Genomic DNA, 17,960 nt, shown 5'->3' on the forward strand with positions numbered 1-17,960 from the left:
GTGACTGTCTGCACCCCACGCACGCCCTGAGTTCGAGGTGCGTGCGTTTCGACCTCTAGTATGAAGTCAAACTTCTGCTTGTATATATATTTACTGTGACATTGCTTAGACTATCCACAGATTAAATACATACAATATTCGATTACTGATCGATGTTTGGCTGTTTCGTCAAAAGAATCGATTCTTTTTATAAATTGTTTCTATTAAAAAATTGATAAAATCAAGGTTTAAATACTTTCAAATGAAACGTTACTCCATCTTTTACTAAACTACAAGTTTTTGGCCGTTTTTTATGCCATTTAACTACACAAACCGGCATTTTTAGGGAGCTCCTTACATGACGAAAACGATTACAACAATGATACATCGATTCTGTAGCAACAGATTTATAAACGCATTAGATCATAGACTTTTGATGTTATTATTGGTCTAAGATTATTTTGTGATGTAATGTTTCATTTGACGTTTGTGATGTTTATTGTGGTTTATTGTGTGATGTGTGATTATTCATTATATATAAAATTCTATTATTAATTTCATAATTATTAAGCTATCGTTAAATATTTAAATAGTGGCTTTTAAAAATAAACCTGATGGATATTGGATTTTATGCCCTCTAGAATGATGCCAAAGTGTAGAGCATGTCTAAAATCCTCTAGAAATATGATTCCTCTTGATGAAAAGTACATTATGTATTTTAATATACTTACTAACCTAAATGTGAGTATCACCTTTATTCTTAGCCAATTATTTTATTTTAACACCAATGTAAAAATATAGTATCTTATGTGACTTTGTTTGTGTTATTGGTTATAACATCAATAGATATCATATTAGGTTATAGCCCACACTTTAAAGAAAGGTTCAAAGAATGGTCAATATACAAACTTTGGGACAAATTTTCACATTTGAAAAGGTTTATAAAGAATAACATCAATATTTTCAGTTAAAGCTATCCACTGATAATCCAGAACTGCTATGTAAACAGTGTAGGAAAGCTCTTCAAGAGTTCATGAATTTTAGAGAGCAATGCATAGCAGCCAATACAACATTTGCAGTTGCTCCTCCTTCTGAGGTAAGTCATGTACTTGCATGTACTAGTTAGTCAGTTTGAAAAGTTTAATCCTCATAGTAGGACTCAATAAAGTCTCCACTGCTCTGTTGTCCAATGTTAGTTAGGTTAGGTTTAGGGTAACAAAGAGAAAGGACTAATGTTTATATTACAGATAGAGCCAATGGCTTAACATGCTCTCTGAGATGTGGCTTGGAACATTAGCTATATCCCAAATCCAGAATTACTTATAAAATAATAAAGCTTAATATTTAGTCCATAGCCCATGGCACTTCACATCTGCATCCACATGGACTAACTACTGGTGCAACATGGCAATTTTTCAATATTGTGTTGAAATATACAATTGTGTAAATGGCCCCAAAAAGGCAGTTTTTTCAAGTGATATTATTATTTATTTTTGAAAGAGCATCGTCTAAATAATTTCATTGATTTCTAAGGAAATATTATAAGTTGGAGTGTTAAAATATATTTAGAATATGTAATATATTTGGTACTTTTGTTGATTTATTGTAATTGTTATTATGTATTTAGTTTATTTATAACTAGTAATTCTATACAGAGCTTCAAAGAAGAGGGTGAACTGGATTATGAAGTAAAAATTAAACTGGAGCTGGCAGACCATGACTATGAAGATAATAATGAATCATTAATGTTTGATGATAGTCTGACATATGAGTTAGTTGTGAAGTCTGAAGGCAAGTACAAAGTTATAGAGTGATAGACATTCCTTATTTTACAAAATTCACCAGTTTATTAAACACTAGCAGATGCCGCGCGGTTTCACCCGCGTGGTTCCCGTAGGAATATGGGGATAAAATAAAACTAAAACAAACAATGAAAATAAAACGAGAGCTACAGGTGATTTTCCCGCCAAACTCCAGATCCAATTAAATAATTGAAGGCTCCTCCGATAATTGGTAAATCTATTTTCAGGAGGAAATATAAAAAGCAGAGACCCTATAAACAATGATTGGGTCGAAGAGAGTGAAAATGTAATTTCTGGTAGGTATATTATTGTTGTAATAAATCTTTTATTATCTATGATAAAAATTATGCTATCTATACTTATAATAAGACTAGGGGTCTGTGTATTGAAAATATTTTTTTTTTATGGTAAAACACTGTAATTTTTTGGCTATCCGTTTGTTTGTCGGACATAAAATACTTTTCATCCGGAAAACTAGCACAGCTCCCTTGAAAGAGTAGATGAAAAAAAGATGTTTATTTGTAACTAATTAACATTAAAAATTGATGAAAAAATCATTTCATTTTCCTTTTTTTGTAGTAAGGAGGTAAGATACATTAGAGATTATTATGTACAATTTGAGATACATACTCCTAAACAAGAATTTATAAAATATTGCATGTAATACCTACTGCAATAAGTTAAATGAAAAACATTACATACATTGTAATAATTTTTTCCAGATATAAATAGCATAAAGAAAAACGCCAGTAAACCTACAAGGAAAAAAAATTGTGTGAAAACCATCAGAAAACCAACAAGGAATAAAAAATGTGTAAAGACTACAAAAAAGAACTCAACTTCAGCTGGTAATGTTTTTATTTATAAAATTATTCACTTCCAACACAAATACTTTATGTGTTTAAGCTACTTTGTAATAAAGAAAGTATTAAAAGACTATTATTTAAACGGGTACATACCACAATAAAACGTCAACATTTTTAATGACGAGATATTTCGATCGTGGTCACAACGGTTAATTTAAAATCATTAATTAAAAGACTAGCTGAAGTCACGTGGTTTCACCCGCGAATATCTCGTTCCCGTAGGATTACGGGAATAAAATAAAACCTATAGCACCCGAGGATAGTGTAGCTTCAACAGTGAAAGAATTTTTCAAATCAGCTCAGTAGTCAACTCAGTAGTCAACAAAAACAAACAGACCTATTAAATGACAACAAATAAACAATTCTTTTTTCTCTATAATATTAGTATAGATAAGTACTTTGTACAGCTGCCGCATATTTAATTCTACTACATAATATGTGGTAATTGTTAAAAGTTATTATTACAAACAATTATGTCGTCATCATCATCATTAGCAACCAATATTCGGCGCACTGTTGAGCACGAGTCTCCTCTCAGAATGGGAGGACGTAGGCCAATAGTCCACCACGATGGCCCAATGCGGATTAGCAGACTTCACACAACTAGAGAATTAAGAAAATTCTCAGGTATGCATGTTTCCTCATGATGTTTTCGTATGACCACATTTATGTAGTCAAATAAATTGTGTTTTTTCTTTCAGAAAAAAATATTGATGAAAAAAGAATTCAAAAGCCGACAGACAATAGTCTACCATGTGGTAGGTAATTGATTTGTCCTAATTTAACAAATTATTTTTCTTAATGTTTAATTAATATCTATTTTGCCCATGGATGCACAATCAGCGACCAAAAAACGTCTCCAATCAATGAGTGCCAAACACAACTTCTTGGCACTCAATTCAAGTAGTCGCATTGGCAAATTCAACCTTAAACTCAATCCCTAAGGATGAATTTGCTCTGAATTTGGGATTTTATTGAATATTAAACTATATTTAAAGGCCTTTAGGTATAATTTTCTTGAAATTTTCTACATGATTGTTGTGTCTTTTTATTATAAGAGGTAAATGATTCTGCCTAATAAAATAATACACTTGCAAATGATGATTCCACAAATACAATCAGATTAAAAATATTGCCAGAGATGTGTGTATTATACCTTATTTAGTGATCCACAAAACTATAGTTACTTATTAAAACTGATAAAACAGGTCCCCTATGCGGCAGTGTTGCAGATGTTTTTTTCTGCAATGTATGAATCCTATAAAACAAAATCAGTTTAATTTTTTCAATGCTGTAGCTGCTGTAATTAAGATTAGTTCAGATTAAATTGTCAATGTACTATAATACTATTTTTACAAATAATGTTTTAATTGTTTTGATGAAAGAACCTTTGAGTGCAATAATTATTTTTCTTTCATTAAGATGACCCGAAGTAAATATAAGCAAGTAGGCAGTTATTGTAAAATAAAAGAACACTTTAAAAATGTGTTCTTTTATTGTAAATTCAGCACTTCCCATACATATTTACTAGCAACTTTGTAACTAGAAAGAGTAGTCACAAGTTTTATACCAATTTACAAACAATGGATAAATGTACAAGTTTTTAAAATGATAGTACACTTCAATTCCATATTTTTTTTTACAGGACATTTTTTAATCCATCCGTTTTATCCATTAATTACGGAACACCCCGTATATGTATTTGATTTGTGTCTGTCCTGAATACCCTATTTAAACATAAGTAAAGTAGGAGAAAATAGTCTAAGAAGAAAAGTAGGAGAAAATAGTCTAAGAAGAAATATATTATTTTTCTCATAATGTCATTCCCATACATTTTTCTAGTTTTCGAAGCGTTTGCGATCGTAGAAAGAGAATCGACGTGCCACTTGGCTACACGGGGTGCAGCTTTACACACTGTAAAGGTTAATTTAAGCGTGCCCGCTAGTTGAAATATATATATCGGGACATGATGACCGTCCTCGTCCAATGATGGGTCCATCGTCCATTTGGTGAATAGGGTGTATATGGATCATATAACGTTTTCATTTATGATATCATGATATCATTCATTGCATACCACCCATTTAAGTTCTGGATAGTATGTCTATAAGCGAAGCTAATATGTGTATGTATAAAATGATTTTATATTAACATATAAACTTACAGGTTTGTGCACTAGTACATTTGAAAATAATGATGAACTACAGTCACATTTATCAGAACATAGGCAAAGCCAGACTTGTCGAATTTGTGACGAGAAATTTGTGGACTGGCAAGAAATAATGTCGCACAGAATGGATCATTTGCCTTTGGGAAAAGTGCAATGTCACTTGTGTCCGCAAAAATACAAATCTGCGCTACTGATGGAACTTCATTTTAGATCAACTCATAATTCAGGTGAAGATGTGAGTACTCTATTCAACTAATACATATTATAAAACAAAGTTGTCCGCCCGCAGGGATCATAAATTCTGCCTAATCCCTAAGAAATGTAACTAACCAATATATTAGGGAGGTACCTATTGGAAGGATTTCACATTTTAAAAAATGGCTTCATATACTGATCGTTTACACGGATTTTCGCAGACTTTGAATCTAGTGAAATAAAAATGAAGTATATTATTGTTGTTTCCAGAGGCAAACACTCAGATGTAGGATATGCAATCGCAATAATTTTGATTCACCAAAGAGATTACGCGTGCACTACCTTGATTCTCACAACACTAGAAATAAAAAGTTTTACTGTGACTACTGTAATAAAATGTAAGTGTAAAGTAAGTAATTATTATTATTATTAAAGTAATTACCTTTTGAACATACATCATTTATTTTATAACTCCACTTACATTTATTTATTCGACCATTTTATTTTACGACTTCCTCGCTTTGAAAGGAAAATTCTTGGTCGAAATAACAGTCTCATCCTGATATACGTAGTTAGAATTATAGAGGTCATGTTCAATTTGTAGATAATGGCATTACATTACATTAGTCCTATTTAATTATATGCGTCAATCTTCTAGTCCTTTCTGAAGTTGCAATATTTCGAACTGCGAAGCTATTTCGTGTTGAGAGCTGACTCAAAGTTTGCAATGCTACTGTAGTTTTAGTTTTTTAACTTGGATTTTTTGGCATAATTGCAAGAACATCTTCGTCGTTTTCAGGTTCTCAAGAAAACATGGGTTAAAGAGTCATATCGTTTCACATTTAGATGATAAACCTTACGTTTGCGACTTGTGTGACAAGGCTTTCAAATTGCGCCATCAATTAGTGGTAAGATTTAATTTTTTATAGTAATAATTGATTTACCGTTCCTGTGTGATGTCGCGTAGCAAACGATTATATAAAATAACCTTGTATAAAATAACCTTGTATCTTTTCCAAGTACCTTAAGCCTGTAACCAGTTTATTCTGCATCGTCACTTGACATCAAGTGAGATCACAGTCAAGTCGTTCGGGTAAATAGGTCAATAATAGCTAATTTATACATGAAAAACTAAAATTGTCTGTATTTTAATGAAATAAATAAGATTATGAAATTTCAAAATGAATTAAAAATCTCTTAACGTAATAGGCTAGTTGACACTTTTTTTATAAATGGTCTTAAATAGTTCATCATTCGTATTGTTCTTCCCCCTCTCATTCTGAGAGGAGATTCGAGCTCAGCAGTTAGCCGAATATGGGTTGATAACGAATTGTTCTACTAGATTGAAATTTTCTTTTTCATATTTTTTTGAGACGTGATTACATGAAAATTTTAGTTTTTATATATGTTTTTGACAATACGAGCCAAAACGCCTGTCGGCCATGATGGTCTATATTTCAATTTTCATGACGTCATTGAGCCTTTAAATCCATGTAGCTCCGAAATTATTGACTGCAGGTACCCTGTTACTTCTACAAAATTGCTTTATTATTAGCATACTCTTAATTTATATACTGAAGTAAATAGTAGTCTGAGACGCATATGACCTCGCTCGATCTCATGTTGGCTCGTGCCGATGCTATGTGACGCGACTTGTTTCCTTAAAGATTATGGCGTTAGAGAGGGCTAGAGATCGGGCGGGAACGACTGGCGATATAAGGCGCTCGCCGTACGGTCGGCGTCCACATTTCTTGTTGTGTCATTTTATAAGGGTTCTTATTGACTTGACTTGAGAAGGAAAAGAGTGTTAGTTAACTGTCAAAGACGTCCTTAACCCTACGTCCTTAATACAATGATCACAAGTCCGTGACTTCACTCAAGGTTTCTCTTTCATTCTAGGGTCTTATTTTGGTTACATTTGTTAATCAAGTTGTCCTGACAAATATTGTAAATCTGGAGCAGTCCCAGTCCCATATCTTTCGTTGAAAAGCAACAAAAGAGAATAAAAGATGGATATTTCTTGTAGTGCTCTCATAGGTTGACATTTGTCTATTTCTTTTCATTCCTATAATTTTATTTTTAGATTCACAAGATTAAGCACATTCCAGAAAGAGTATACTGCAAGTTGTGTAAAAGACTGTATGTGTCTCAAAGTGAACTGGACAAACATGTTTGTAAATACAGTGCAGTTGTGTGTCCCGTGTGCGGAAAGATTTGCAAAAATCGCGGCGAGGTAAGTAAAGCGGAAGCGGACGCGCGCTACTTCGTGAAATTTAGTTTTTTAAAAATCCCGCGGGAACCATAGATATTTTCGATTACCTCCTTTATCATCCAGTGTCTTTAAAATCTGTCCAGATGTTCCAAAGATTAGCCCGGACCAACAGACAGACCAACAAAAATTTTAAAAAAAGCTTGTTTGTGTTTTCTTTATATGTAAATGAAGCACATGAGAAAACTCAGTTAATTTAATCACTCAGACTGACACTTAAGTTTTATTTATATGTATTGACAGAGTGGGAGATAACATTCAAGTTTTATTTAGCTTTGTTTGTCTGGCAAAAAGTGCCTACCACTCTTCTCTTTCAAACGGTTCTGATTTGTATTGAATTTGTTGTCCGACTGCCGCCATAATAAATAAAAAAGAAGCTTTGCGGGTTTCGAATCCATAAACAACAATAACATTCCTCTATGATACATAAGGTCACCTACGTCACGTAAGACGTCAATATTATAAATTGAAATTTTAAATGGCCACATTTTTTAGTCTAGACGTCACTTTCTGCGTGTGCACGATAAGGATAATTACTACAAATGCGACCGCTGCCCAAAAACATACAAAAACAGGCAAAGTCTAGTCGTGCACCAGAATAAGCACGATGGCATCCGCAAGCACGCTTGTGAGTTCTGCTCCGCCAAGTTCTACGACTATTCAGTGCTCACCAAACATCGCCGTACACACACCGGTAAGTCGACTTGCGTAATGACGGTCTTTCGGTAGACTGTGGTCATAAACTGCAAGTACGCTTTCTAGTTCTATCCCGCCAAGTTCTACGATTATTTAGTGCTCACCAAACATCGCCGTACACACACCGGTAAGTCGACTTGCGTAATGACGGTCTTTCGGAAGACTGTGGTCATGAACTGCAAGCACGCTTTCTAGTTCTATCCCGCCAAGTTCTACGATTATTCAGTGCTCACCAAACATCGCCGCACACACACCGGTAAGTCGACTTGCGTAATGATGGTCTCTCGGAACACTGTGGTCATGAACTGCAAGCACGCTTTCGAGTTCTGTCCCGCCAATTTCTACGACTATTCAGTGCTCACCAAACATCGCCGTACACACACCGGTAAGTCGACTTGCGTAATGATGGAGGACAGTAATCTTGAGCCACAAGCACTCTTGCGTTGCGAGTTCTTCCACTCCATATACCAACACACATTACATCACATATGCCGATAAGTGTTTTGGGACACTTTCCAAACACTGGTGTGTGGTGATAGCTCCGTAACGTCCGCATCCAACAACTCCAGACGGTTGATGACGATGTCGTAAGTCGACCTTGCTGGGTTCGACCAACATTAAAATTTCTGATTTAATTACTTACCCGTATCTATTGAATTAATATAGTAGATAGATATACCATATTTGCATATCACAAAGACAAATACAAGTGAAATAAAAAGTTAAGTAGTGATTTTTTCCAACGTAACCTTCGGTTTAAGAAAACTTATTCCAAAAATTATTTACGAAAGTGTATGAAACATGTTATACGTAATATAATAACAATACTATATTTTCAGGTATAAAGCCGTATGTTTGTAAGATATGTCGAAAAGGCTTCACGGGAAACCATAATCTTAAAGTGCACATGCGAGTGCACGGACAGTTCCTGATAAACAAAAAACAACCAGACACAGACCTTTCAGTTTTAGAACAAGAAGCTGAAGGAATATCCATTCAGAGTAAACCTACATTCTAAGACAAACAATGGTAAATGGTACAAGAGAAAGATGGAAAACATTGTACTTCTCTAATTTTTATGTGACACGATTATAATAATATGCTCATTTGTTTCTAATGCAAAAAACATAATACAAATATATACTATTTAACAATTATTCAAAAGTTTTAAGATATAAAGTTTCAGCGTTGCTTTTACTCATTACCAATTACCGGAACCCCATCTCAGGTAAAGGCCTCCTCCAGCTTTTTTCAGATCTCTGTTCTTAGCTTTCCCTATCCATTAGTTTCCAGCTATCGCTTGTATCCGAGCCGTGATAGCCCAGTACGACCAGTACCAGTTTGCCTCCGATTCCGGAGGGTGTGGGTCCGGTCCGGTGCATGCACCTCCAACTTTTCAGTTGTGTGCATTTTAAGAAATTAAATATCACGTGTCTCAAACGGTGAAGGAAAAACATCGTGGGGAAACCTGCATACAAGAGAATTTTCTTAGTTCTCTGCGTGTGTAAAGTCCGCCAATCCGCATTGGGCCAGCGCAGCGTTGGACACTTGGCCTAACCCGTCTCAGAGGAGACTCTAGCTCAGCAGTGAGCCAAATATAGGTTCATAATGATGATGGTGATCACTTGTTTATCCTCTATGAACCTTTTTTTGGTTCGTCCTCGTCCTTTTATCTGTTGGTCATTCCTATACAGTTGTCTTTATGGTCCATCTTTTGTCTGTGTACCTTGCTATATGGCCTGCCCATATCCATTTCTGTTTTAAGGTATATTGGTAAAGCATCGATAACTTTTGTATTCATCAGAGGCCTATAGAATTAACAGAATAAATGCTTTTGATATGAGAAATAGAGGACACGATTATACTAGCGTTATTTTTACTGTAAAATAATTAAGATGATAGTTTTTTAATTAAAGAATTTAAATTGTTTTGTCTTGGTTTTTAAATTTGTAAGTTTAAGACCTTTGGGTTATGATAGGTCTCAAAATATATTCAAGTTCTATGAGCACGAAAATCGAAATTATCGAAATTACCGCTAGTCCGAACTAGGCCTAGTTATATTATATAACTATTAATCTGTGATGTGATAAAATGACAAGTGCAAGTTGCACAAGCTGTCAGTGTCACACTTAGGAGGATGTGTGCTGTGGTCACACTGTCGCAGACGACGCTATCAGTTTAGGGATGGCGATTCTTTTGAAAAAAGATCGACTCTTGAATCGATTCGAATCGAAACCTAATAAATCGATTCACTAAAAAATCGTTTCTTTTTTAATTTGCGTATACGATATAAATATAATTCTATTGTATGAAAAACAACATACATAACCCGATAAATCGAATGACAATAAATCTTGATTTAAAAGGTCGATTTCTTAAGAAACGTAAATTTTTCAAACATGCCTATACATCGTAAATATAATTCTATTTTATGAAAAACAAAATACATAATCAAACATAAACATAATTTAATAATTTTTAATTTGCGTATACGATATAAATATAATTCTATTGTATGAAAAACAACATACATAACCCGATAAATCGAATGACAATAAATCTTGATTTAAAAGGTCGATTTCTTAAGAAACGTAAATTTTTCAAACATGCCTATACATCGTAAATATAATTCTATTTTATGAAAAACAAAATACATAATCAAACATAAACATAACGTAACCTGATAAATCAATTCGCAAGAAATCGAGATATAAAATATTGATTATCAAAAATTGTTATTTTTTTTCATTTTGTTTATATATAATGTAAATATGATTCTATAGTATTATGAAAAATGAAATACTAAATACATAACCGTAACGTAACCCGATAAATCGAATCTTGAATAAAATCTAGATATTTAGCGTTCGATTTTTCTCAAGTTTGCATAAACCATATAAATATAATTACATTTTATGAAAAACGAGATAGATAGCCGTAACGTAACTTGATAAATCGATTCCCTAAAAATCTAGATTTAAAAGGTCGATTTCTAAAAATTCGATATTTCTATTTTATAAAAAAGTACATATAACTATACATAACCGTAGCGTAACCTGATAAATCAAACCGCAAAGAATTAAAGATTAAAATATATCATCATCATCATCATCATCATATCAGCCGATGGACGTCCACTGCAGGACATAGGCCTTTTGTAGGGACTTCCAAACATCACGATACTGAGCCGCCTGCATCCAGCGAATCCCTGCGACTCGCTTGATGTCGTCAGTCCACCTGGTGGGGGGTCGGCCAACACTGCGCTTATTTGAAAACCAAAGCCCTCTGTCAAAGAAGGCTCAGAGTCACACAGCGGGCGATGGAACGAGCTATGTTAGGAGTATCTCTGCGTGATCGAATCAGAAATGAGGAGATCCGCAGAAGAACCAAAGTCACCGACATAGCTCAACGAGTTGCAAAGCTGAAGTGGCAATGGGCGGGGCACAAAATATATAACCGTAACGTATTCCGACAAATCGCAAAAAAGTCGATATTTAAAAGGTCGATTTCATAAAAATTTATTATTTTTCAAGTTTGGCTATACAATGAAAACATAATTCTATTTTATGAAAAACAAGATACATAATCATACAAAACAACCATACATAACCTGATAAATCGAATACAATATTAAATAGGAATATAATTAAATTTAAATGCAGAGTTAAAATTAAATGCAGAAATATAAGATACGTTTATAACGGTAACGAAACGTGAAAAATCAATTCACAAAGAACTTTTACTTTTTTCTTTTTTGGCCGAGAAAAACAGAAAATATCAAATGTCGATTTTCAAGTGTGAAATATCGATTCAGTACTACATATCGATTAAAAAGATCGATTTTTTTGGCTCGAAAAATCGATTAATCGATCTCAGATCGCCATCCCTGTCAGTTCAGTTGTCATCGTCATTTGTGGTCTGTGGTATGAGTGTTCTGTGGTTGTCATTGTCACTGAAATTGACATTGGTTCATCAATTTGACATTTGTTCTATTTTGATTGAAATTTGAAATGTTATTTATCATAAAATAAAATATAATTATTAATATAAAATTATTCTAAATATTAATTAAATAATTAATTGTTCTGTAAAATAATTTTTAATTTACCATTTTTATTTTACGTATCTTTTATCTAGCTCATAGCGCGTATTGACATTAACTTGAGTTATTCTAATAATAATATCCTAATTAATAGAGCTATCCTTTAATCACAGATCAATAAATGTGTTTATTATTTTAAATAATGGCTTTCTAAAATAAACCTGATGGATTGTGTGCCCTTTAAAATGATGCCAAAATGTAGAGCATGTCTAAAATCCGCTAAGAATATGATTCCTCTTGATGATAAATACATTATGTATTTTAATATACTTACTAACCTAAATGTGAGTATCACCTTTATTCCTAGCCAAGTATTGTTTTTTTACACCAATGTAAAAATATAGTATAAATTAAAGATTTAGTATCATGTTAGGTCAAAGCCCACATAGTATAAAAAGTATCAAGGAATGGTCAATATACAAATTTTGGGACAATTTTTTATATTTGATAAGGTTTATAAATAACAACATCAATGTTTTCAGTTAAAGCTGGCCACTGACGATCCAGAAGTGCTATGTAAACAGTGTAGAAAAGCTCTTCAATCTTTTATGAATTTTAGAGAGCAATGCATAACAGCCAATACAGTATTTGCAGTTGTTGTTCCTAATGAGGTAAGTCATGTACTTGCATGTACTAGTTAGTCAGTTTAAAAAGGTTAATCCTCGTAGTAGGACCCACTAAAGGCTCCACCCCTCTCAGTTGATTTTGGAGTTTTTAAAACCCACTACACTTGCCCAATGCTACTGGGTTTAAGGTAATTTTTGTTAACAATGTGCTTTATGGAATAAGAATATTGTGGTTATTATTGATTTGACAACAATAGGCCAGCTGCTGGTCTATTCACTGTTTTGGTCTTTATTATCAACCTATTAAAATAATCATCAAAGCAATTGGCTAAATGTCATTTACCTATAGATTGATATCCACTAGTAAGCACCGGATGACATGTTTACATAGAATCCCAATTTTGCATATGTCAAAGATAGTGAATTAGCGGGCTGGTCAGGTGTGGCAAAGGTCCTGATGAAAGAAAAAGGCAGTTTTTAAGTGATGTTATTTATTTGTCTTGAAAAGAACATCATCACTGTAATACTAAAAGGATTATCAAAATGATTTATGAGGAAATATTATAGGTTGGAGTGTTAAAATATACTAATACAAAGAATCATATTTGCAGAATAATATACATATTTGGTATTTAAGTGTATTTCTAATAAATATTTCTCTACAGAGCTTCAAAGAAGAAGGTGAACTGGATAATGAAGTTAAAATGAAACAGGAGCTGGCAGACCATGACTATGAAGATAATAATGAATTAATTTTTGAAGATAATCTGACATACATGTTAGTTGTGAAGTCTGAAGGCAAGTATAAAGTTTATAGTGACATCATAGACATTCTTTATTTTACAAAATTCACCAATTTTTAAAACAAACAAAGCTATCTCCCAAACTTCATAGTTGTTAAGCCCTCATTTGCAGGAGAGTTTTTTAATGGATATTAAAAAAGTGTTCAAAAACAACAAATGCATTCCTAAGTATATGTTCACATGATAACATTTTTAAAACACGAAGCTATTTTATTGAGCAGTTTTGATTCAAGTAGTCGCATTTGCAAATTCAACCTTAAACTCAATCGTTAAGGTTGAATTTGCTCTGAATTTGGGATTTTATTGAATATTGGACTATATTTAAAGGCCTTTAGGTATAATTTTCTTCACCAATAATTCTAAAACTGTCAAAAACAAAATTGGCCAGTTTTTAAGTGAAATTCTAAAATCAGATGAATGAAAATAAAACAAGAGCTACAGGTGATTCCTACAATTTTCCCGCCAAACTCCAGATACAATTGAATAATTGAAGGCTGTCCTGATAATTTGTAAATCTATTTTCAGGAGGAGATATAGAAAGCACAGACCCTATAAACTATGATTGTGTCGAAGAATGTAAAAATGTACTTTCTGGTAGGTATATTATTATTGTAATAAATCTAGTATTGCCTATGATTTTATCTATACTTATAATGAGACTAGGGATCTGTATATTGAAAATGTTTTGTTTTTAAGGTAAAACACTTTAATTTTTAAAATTTTGTCTATCTGTTTATTTGTCGGAAAAATAATACTTTTTATCCTGAATATCAGCACAGCTCCTTGGGAAAAAAAGGAAAAATTAAATTAGTTGGATTTAATTTTTCCTTTTTTGTTAGAATGGTGGTAAATTATTATGTACTATTTGAGATACATACTCCTACACAAGAATGTATAAGATATGCATGTAATACCTACTGCTATAAGTTAAAAGAAAAACATTACATACATTATATTAATTTTCCCAGATAAAAATGGCATAAAGAAAGACAACAGTAAACCTTCAAGGAAAAAAAAATGTGTGAAAACCATCAGGAAACCTAAAAAATGTGTAAAGACTACAAAAATTAATTTAACTTCAGCTGGTAATGTTTTTATTTATAAAATTATTCACTTCCAAGTTCCAACACAAATACTTTGTGTATAAGCTACTTTGTATAAAAGAAATATTAAAATACTAGCAGATATCACGCGGTTTTACCCGCGTAGTTCTCGTTCCCGTAGGAATACGGGAATAAAAGCCTATAACACCCGAGGATAGTGTAGCTTCCCTACAGTGAAAGAATTTTTCAAATTGGCAAGTAGTTTCGGAGCCTATTAAATGGGAACAAACAAACAAATCTTTCTTCTCTACAATATTAGTATAGATAAGTACTTTGTAAAGCTGCCGCATATTTAGTTGTACTACTCATGTGGCAATTGTTTGAAATAGTTATTATTATAAACAATTACCCATTGACCTCTTATAATACAAGGATGCACAAATGTAGAAAATTTCACTTAAAACTGGCTAATTTTACTTTGACAGTTTTAAAATTATTGGTAAAGAAAATTATACCTAAAAGCCTTTAAATATAGTCCAATATCCAATAAAATCCTAAATACAGAGCAAATTCAACCATACGTATTTTTAAGGTTGAATTTACAAATGCGATTACTTGAATTGAGTGCTGAGAAGTTGTGTTTGGTACTCATTGAGTGAGGACGTTTTTTGGTCGCTGAATGTGCATCCAGTTTTTAATAAGAGATCGATGCAATTACCACATAATTATGTAGTCAAATGAATTCTCATTTTTTGTTTCAGCAAAAATTATTGATGAAAAAAGATTTCCAAAGCCGTCAGACAATAGTCTACTATGTGGTTGGTAATTGATCTATCCTAATTTAAAAAAATATTTTTATTTATGTTTGCTTCACTACGTAGTATAAAACAAAGTCGCTTTCGCTGTCCATATGTGTGCTTAAATCTTTAAAACTACGCAACGGATTTTGATGCGGTTTTTTTTAATAGATAAAAACGTCGAATGACATACGTGCACTTTGATAATTAAAGCCTCTGCTTCCTTAATATATTGCAATATCGCCTCGGCTGTAATTTTCAACTTATCGTATTTATATCATAATGTACTATTACATTAGCCTATAACCTTACAGGTTTGTGCACTAGTACATTTGAAAATAATGATAAACTACAGTCACATTTATCAGAACATAGGCAAAGCCAGACTTGTCAAGTTTGTAACGAGAAATTTATAGACTGGCAAGAAATAATATCACACAGGATGGATCATTTGCCTTTGGGAAAAGTGCAATGTCACTTGTGTCCGCAAAATTACAAATCTGCGTTACGGATGGAACTTCATTTAAGGTTAAATCATAGTTCAGGGGAAGATGTAAGTATTCATTTAATAAACATTATTATTATAAAATAACGTTGTCCGCACCTATGAAAAAATTCCGCCTAATCCCTAAGAGATGTAACAAACAAATATAGTAGGTAGGAGGGATGGATTTTATCTTTTAGAGATAACTTGCCTGAGCACATTCAAGTCTTTTTAATAATGGCCTCATATTTACAAATTTGCCGCTAGTAGGCTATTGAATTTTTGCAGTCCCTACTGAACTCTGAAATTCGATAGTTAACGAATCAATAGAATTACCTTAAATTGAGTCAATAAAATTGCAAGTTTTAATATTTTAGTAGGACTGTACAGGGCGTACAGGACATACAGGACTAAGATATTAAATTCATCGTTACATTTTCTTTATTTCTGTAGACGAGAAAGATTTTTGGGCCAATATGCCGCCCTAGGCTACTACCTACTTAGCTTACTAGTAAATCCACCACTGGATAATTAACACCAATTTTTTTTTTTTTAAATAATAATAATAATATTTATTGATTCACTAGTACACATAAAAAAAGTCTGTGATCTCCACACTAGGATTCCCTGTATTGTGGTAATCAGTTTCTTCCACAGTAGTGAAACAAGAATATAACAGTTTATGAAGTGTGTGACAAACAAGTTAAGTTAGGTAGTAAAGTTAAGTTAGGTGGTAAGTTAATGCTAAGTTTATATAAATTTAAATTTTCTCGCGGGCGAACTCGCGGGCTACTGCTAGTTCTCAATGAGTCATTACATTTTAAAAGAAATAAATCTTCTTGGATCTAAATAGTGAAATGAATGTTTTTTTTTTTTTTGAAAACGAAGTATGTTATTGTTGTTTCCAGAGGCGAACGCTCAGATGTAGGATATGCAATCGCACTTTTGGTACATCAATGAAATTACGAGTGCACTACCTTAATATTCACAACACTGGAAATAAAAAGTTTTACTGTGACTACTGTAACAAAATGTAAGTATAAAGTTGTTATTATAATTATTAAACATACCTGTACATCTAATGTGTATTATCATCTGTACTATAGTAATCTGGAAAAATGAATCCATATATCCCTTGGTCACGCCATCACGTTTCACTATTTTTTTTGTATGTGTTTGTTATTGACATTACATTACAGGAGACGGTTCATAAGACAGAAAAAAATAAAAAATTGGAGGGGTAGGGTAAGGGTAGTTTAAAGTTTACATGGAGTTTCACGCGGACGAAGTCGCGGGCTTCCGCTAGCATTGTATATTATATACATTAAACTATAATATGTAATGATAAAAGTAAAAGATACATCGTTAAAGTCTGGCCGTGATTGAATGGAATAAACTTATTCAATTACAATCGCCTCATTATTGTGTCTCATTACTGCAAAGACAAACAGTTGGCATAACCTTGAAACAACACAATTCAACAACCTTGTACGTTACATTGCCCATTCGATCACGACCTGTCAGAAACGCAATTTCTGAGCGGCCGGACTTTAACAGCCGATGGACGCCCTCTGCTAGACATATGCCTCTTGCATGGACTTCCAAACAAAACGGCCTCGAGCCACTTAATATCCACTAAGTATATCAGACCCACAAATACTCCAAATGTTAAGTAGATGAATTGTTGTCGTTTTGAGTGCCTGTTTACCCGACTGTATGACACATGGGTTTATCAATATCACACTGTATGTTTGTTCCTTTGTTTCCTCTATAAATTAAACGATGATACGTTATATGATATGTTGTGTTAAATTTGTTTATTCATACTGTCTATAATTATAAATGCGAAATCTTTACTAATATTATAAATGCGAAAGTAAGTCTGTCTGCTGTTTATCTGTCTGTTACCTCTTCACGGCTAAACGGCTGAACCGATCACGATGAATTTTGGTATAATGGTAAATGGGACCTTGGAGCTAAACATAAGGGTACTTTGTGACTCTTGCAGAAAAATATAAGGTGTTGAAAGTTTGTATGGAGTGTCCTTTCTTTTCTTAGAGTTACAGTTCATAAATCATGAAAAAATACGAAATATAATGTGATTCAAGAATTTTAAAATTCAACTTCTAAAGTGGTGAAACGAAGTCGCGGGCGTCCGCTAGTATTGCAATATTGTCTATTTATATTA

General features: G+C 33.0%; 2 protein-coding genes across 3 annotated transcripts in view; both read left to right on the forward strand.

Moving 5' to 3' along the window:
- The first annotated feature begins 550 nt into the window (after positions 1-550).
- On the forward strand, positions 551-9,905 carry LOC112043905 (zinc finger protein 271). 2 transcript variants are annotated; one of them, XM_024079568.2, is made up of 12 exons: positions 551-720; positions 947-1,075; positions 1,635-1,770; positions 2,009-2,077; positions 2,504-2,629; positions 3,349-3,405; positions 4,814-5,052; positions 5,283-5,410; positions 5,812-5,920; positions 7,096-7,245; positions 7,777-7,975; positions 8,817-9,905. In XM_024079568.2, the coding sequence occupies exons 1-12, from the start codon at positions 610-612 to the stop codon at positions 8,993-8,995; spliced, it is 1,632 nt and encodes a 543-aa protein (XP_023935336.2). In that variant the 5' UTR covers positions 551-609; the 3' UTR covers positions 8,996-9,905. The 2 variants fall into 2 exon arrangements, with proteins under 2 accessions (XP_023935336.2, XP_052739381.1); XM_052883421.1 differs by having other exon boundaries at positions 552-720; positions 838-1,075.
- A 2,133-nt stretch (positions 9,906-12,038) lies between these two features.
- LOC112043906 (zinc finger protein 585A) overlaps positions 12,039-17,960 on the forward strand; it is a 38,182-nt gene continuing 32,260 nt past the window's right edge. Inside the window, exons 1-8 of the mRNA XM_052883412.1 lie at positions 12,039-12,363; positions 12,562-12,690; positions 13,311-13,443; positions 13,974-14,042; positions 14,417-14,533; positions 15,253-15,309; positions 15,603-15,841; positions 16,681-16,805. Coding sequence (XP_052739372.1) covers positions 12,244-12,363; positions 12,562-12,690; positions 13,311-13,443; positions 13,974-14,042; positions 14,417-14,533; positions 15,253-15,309; positions 15,603-15,841; positions 16,681-16,805 — 989 coding nt within the window. The 5' untranslated portion in view covers positions 12,039-12,243. The remainder of the gene's footprint in view (positions 12,364-12,561; positions 12,691-13,310; positions 13,444-13,973; positions 14,043-14,416; positions 14,534-15,252; positions 15,310-15,602; positions 15,842-16,680; positions 16,806-17,960) is intronic.

The sequence above is a fragment of the Bicyclus anynana genome, chromosome 9, assembly GCF_947172395.1.
Source record: "Bicyclus anynana chromosome 9, ilBicAnyn1.1, whole genome shotgun sequence".
NCBI lineage: Eukaryota > Metazoa > Arthropoda > Insecta > Lepidoptera > Nymphalidae > Bicyclus > Bicyclus anynana.

Coding starts and splice junctions, on each gene's coding strand:
- LOC112043905 (XM_024079568.2), top strand. CDS start 610: ATGCCCTCTAGAATGATGCCAAAGTGTAGAGCATGTCTAAAATCCTCT. Junction 2,078..2,503: donor GAGTGAAAATGTAATTTCTG/GTAGGTATATTA, acceptor AATTTTTTCCAG/ATATAAATAGCATAAAGAAA. Junction 5,053..5,282: donor CTCATAATTCAGGTGAAGAT/GTGAGTACTCTA, acceptor TGTTGTTTCCAG/AGGCAAACACTCAGATGTAG.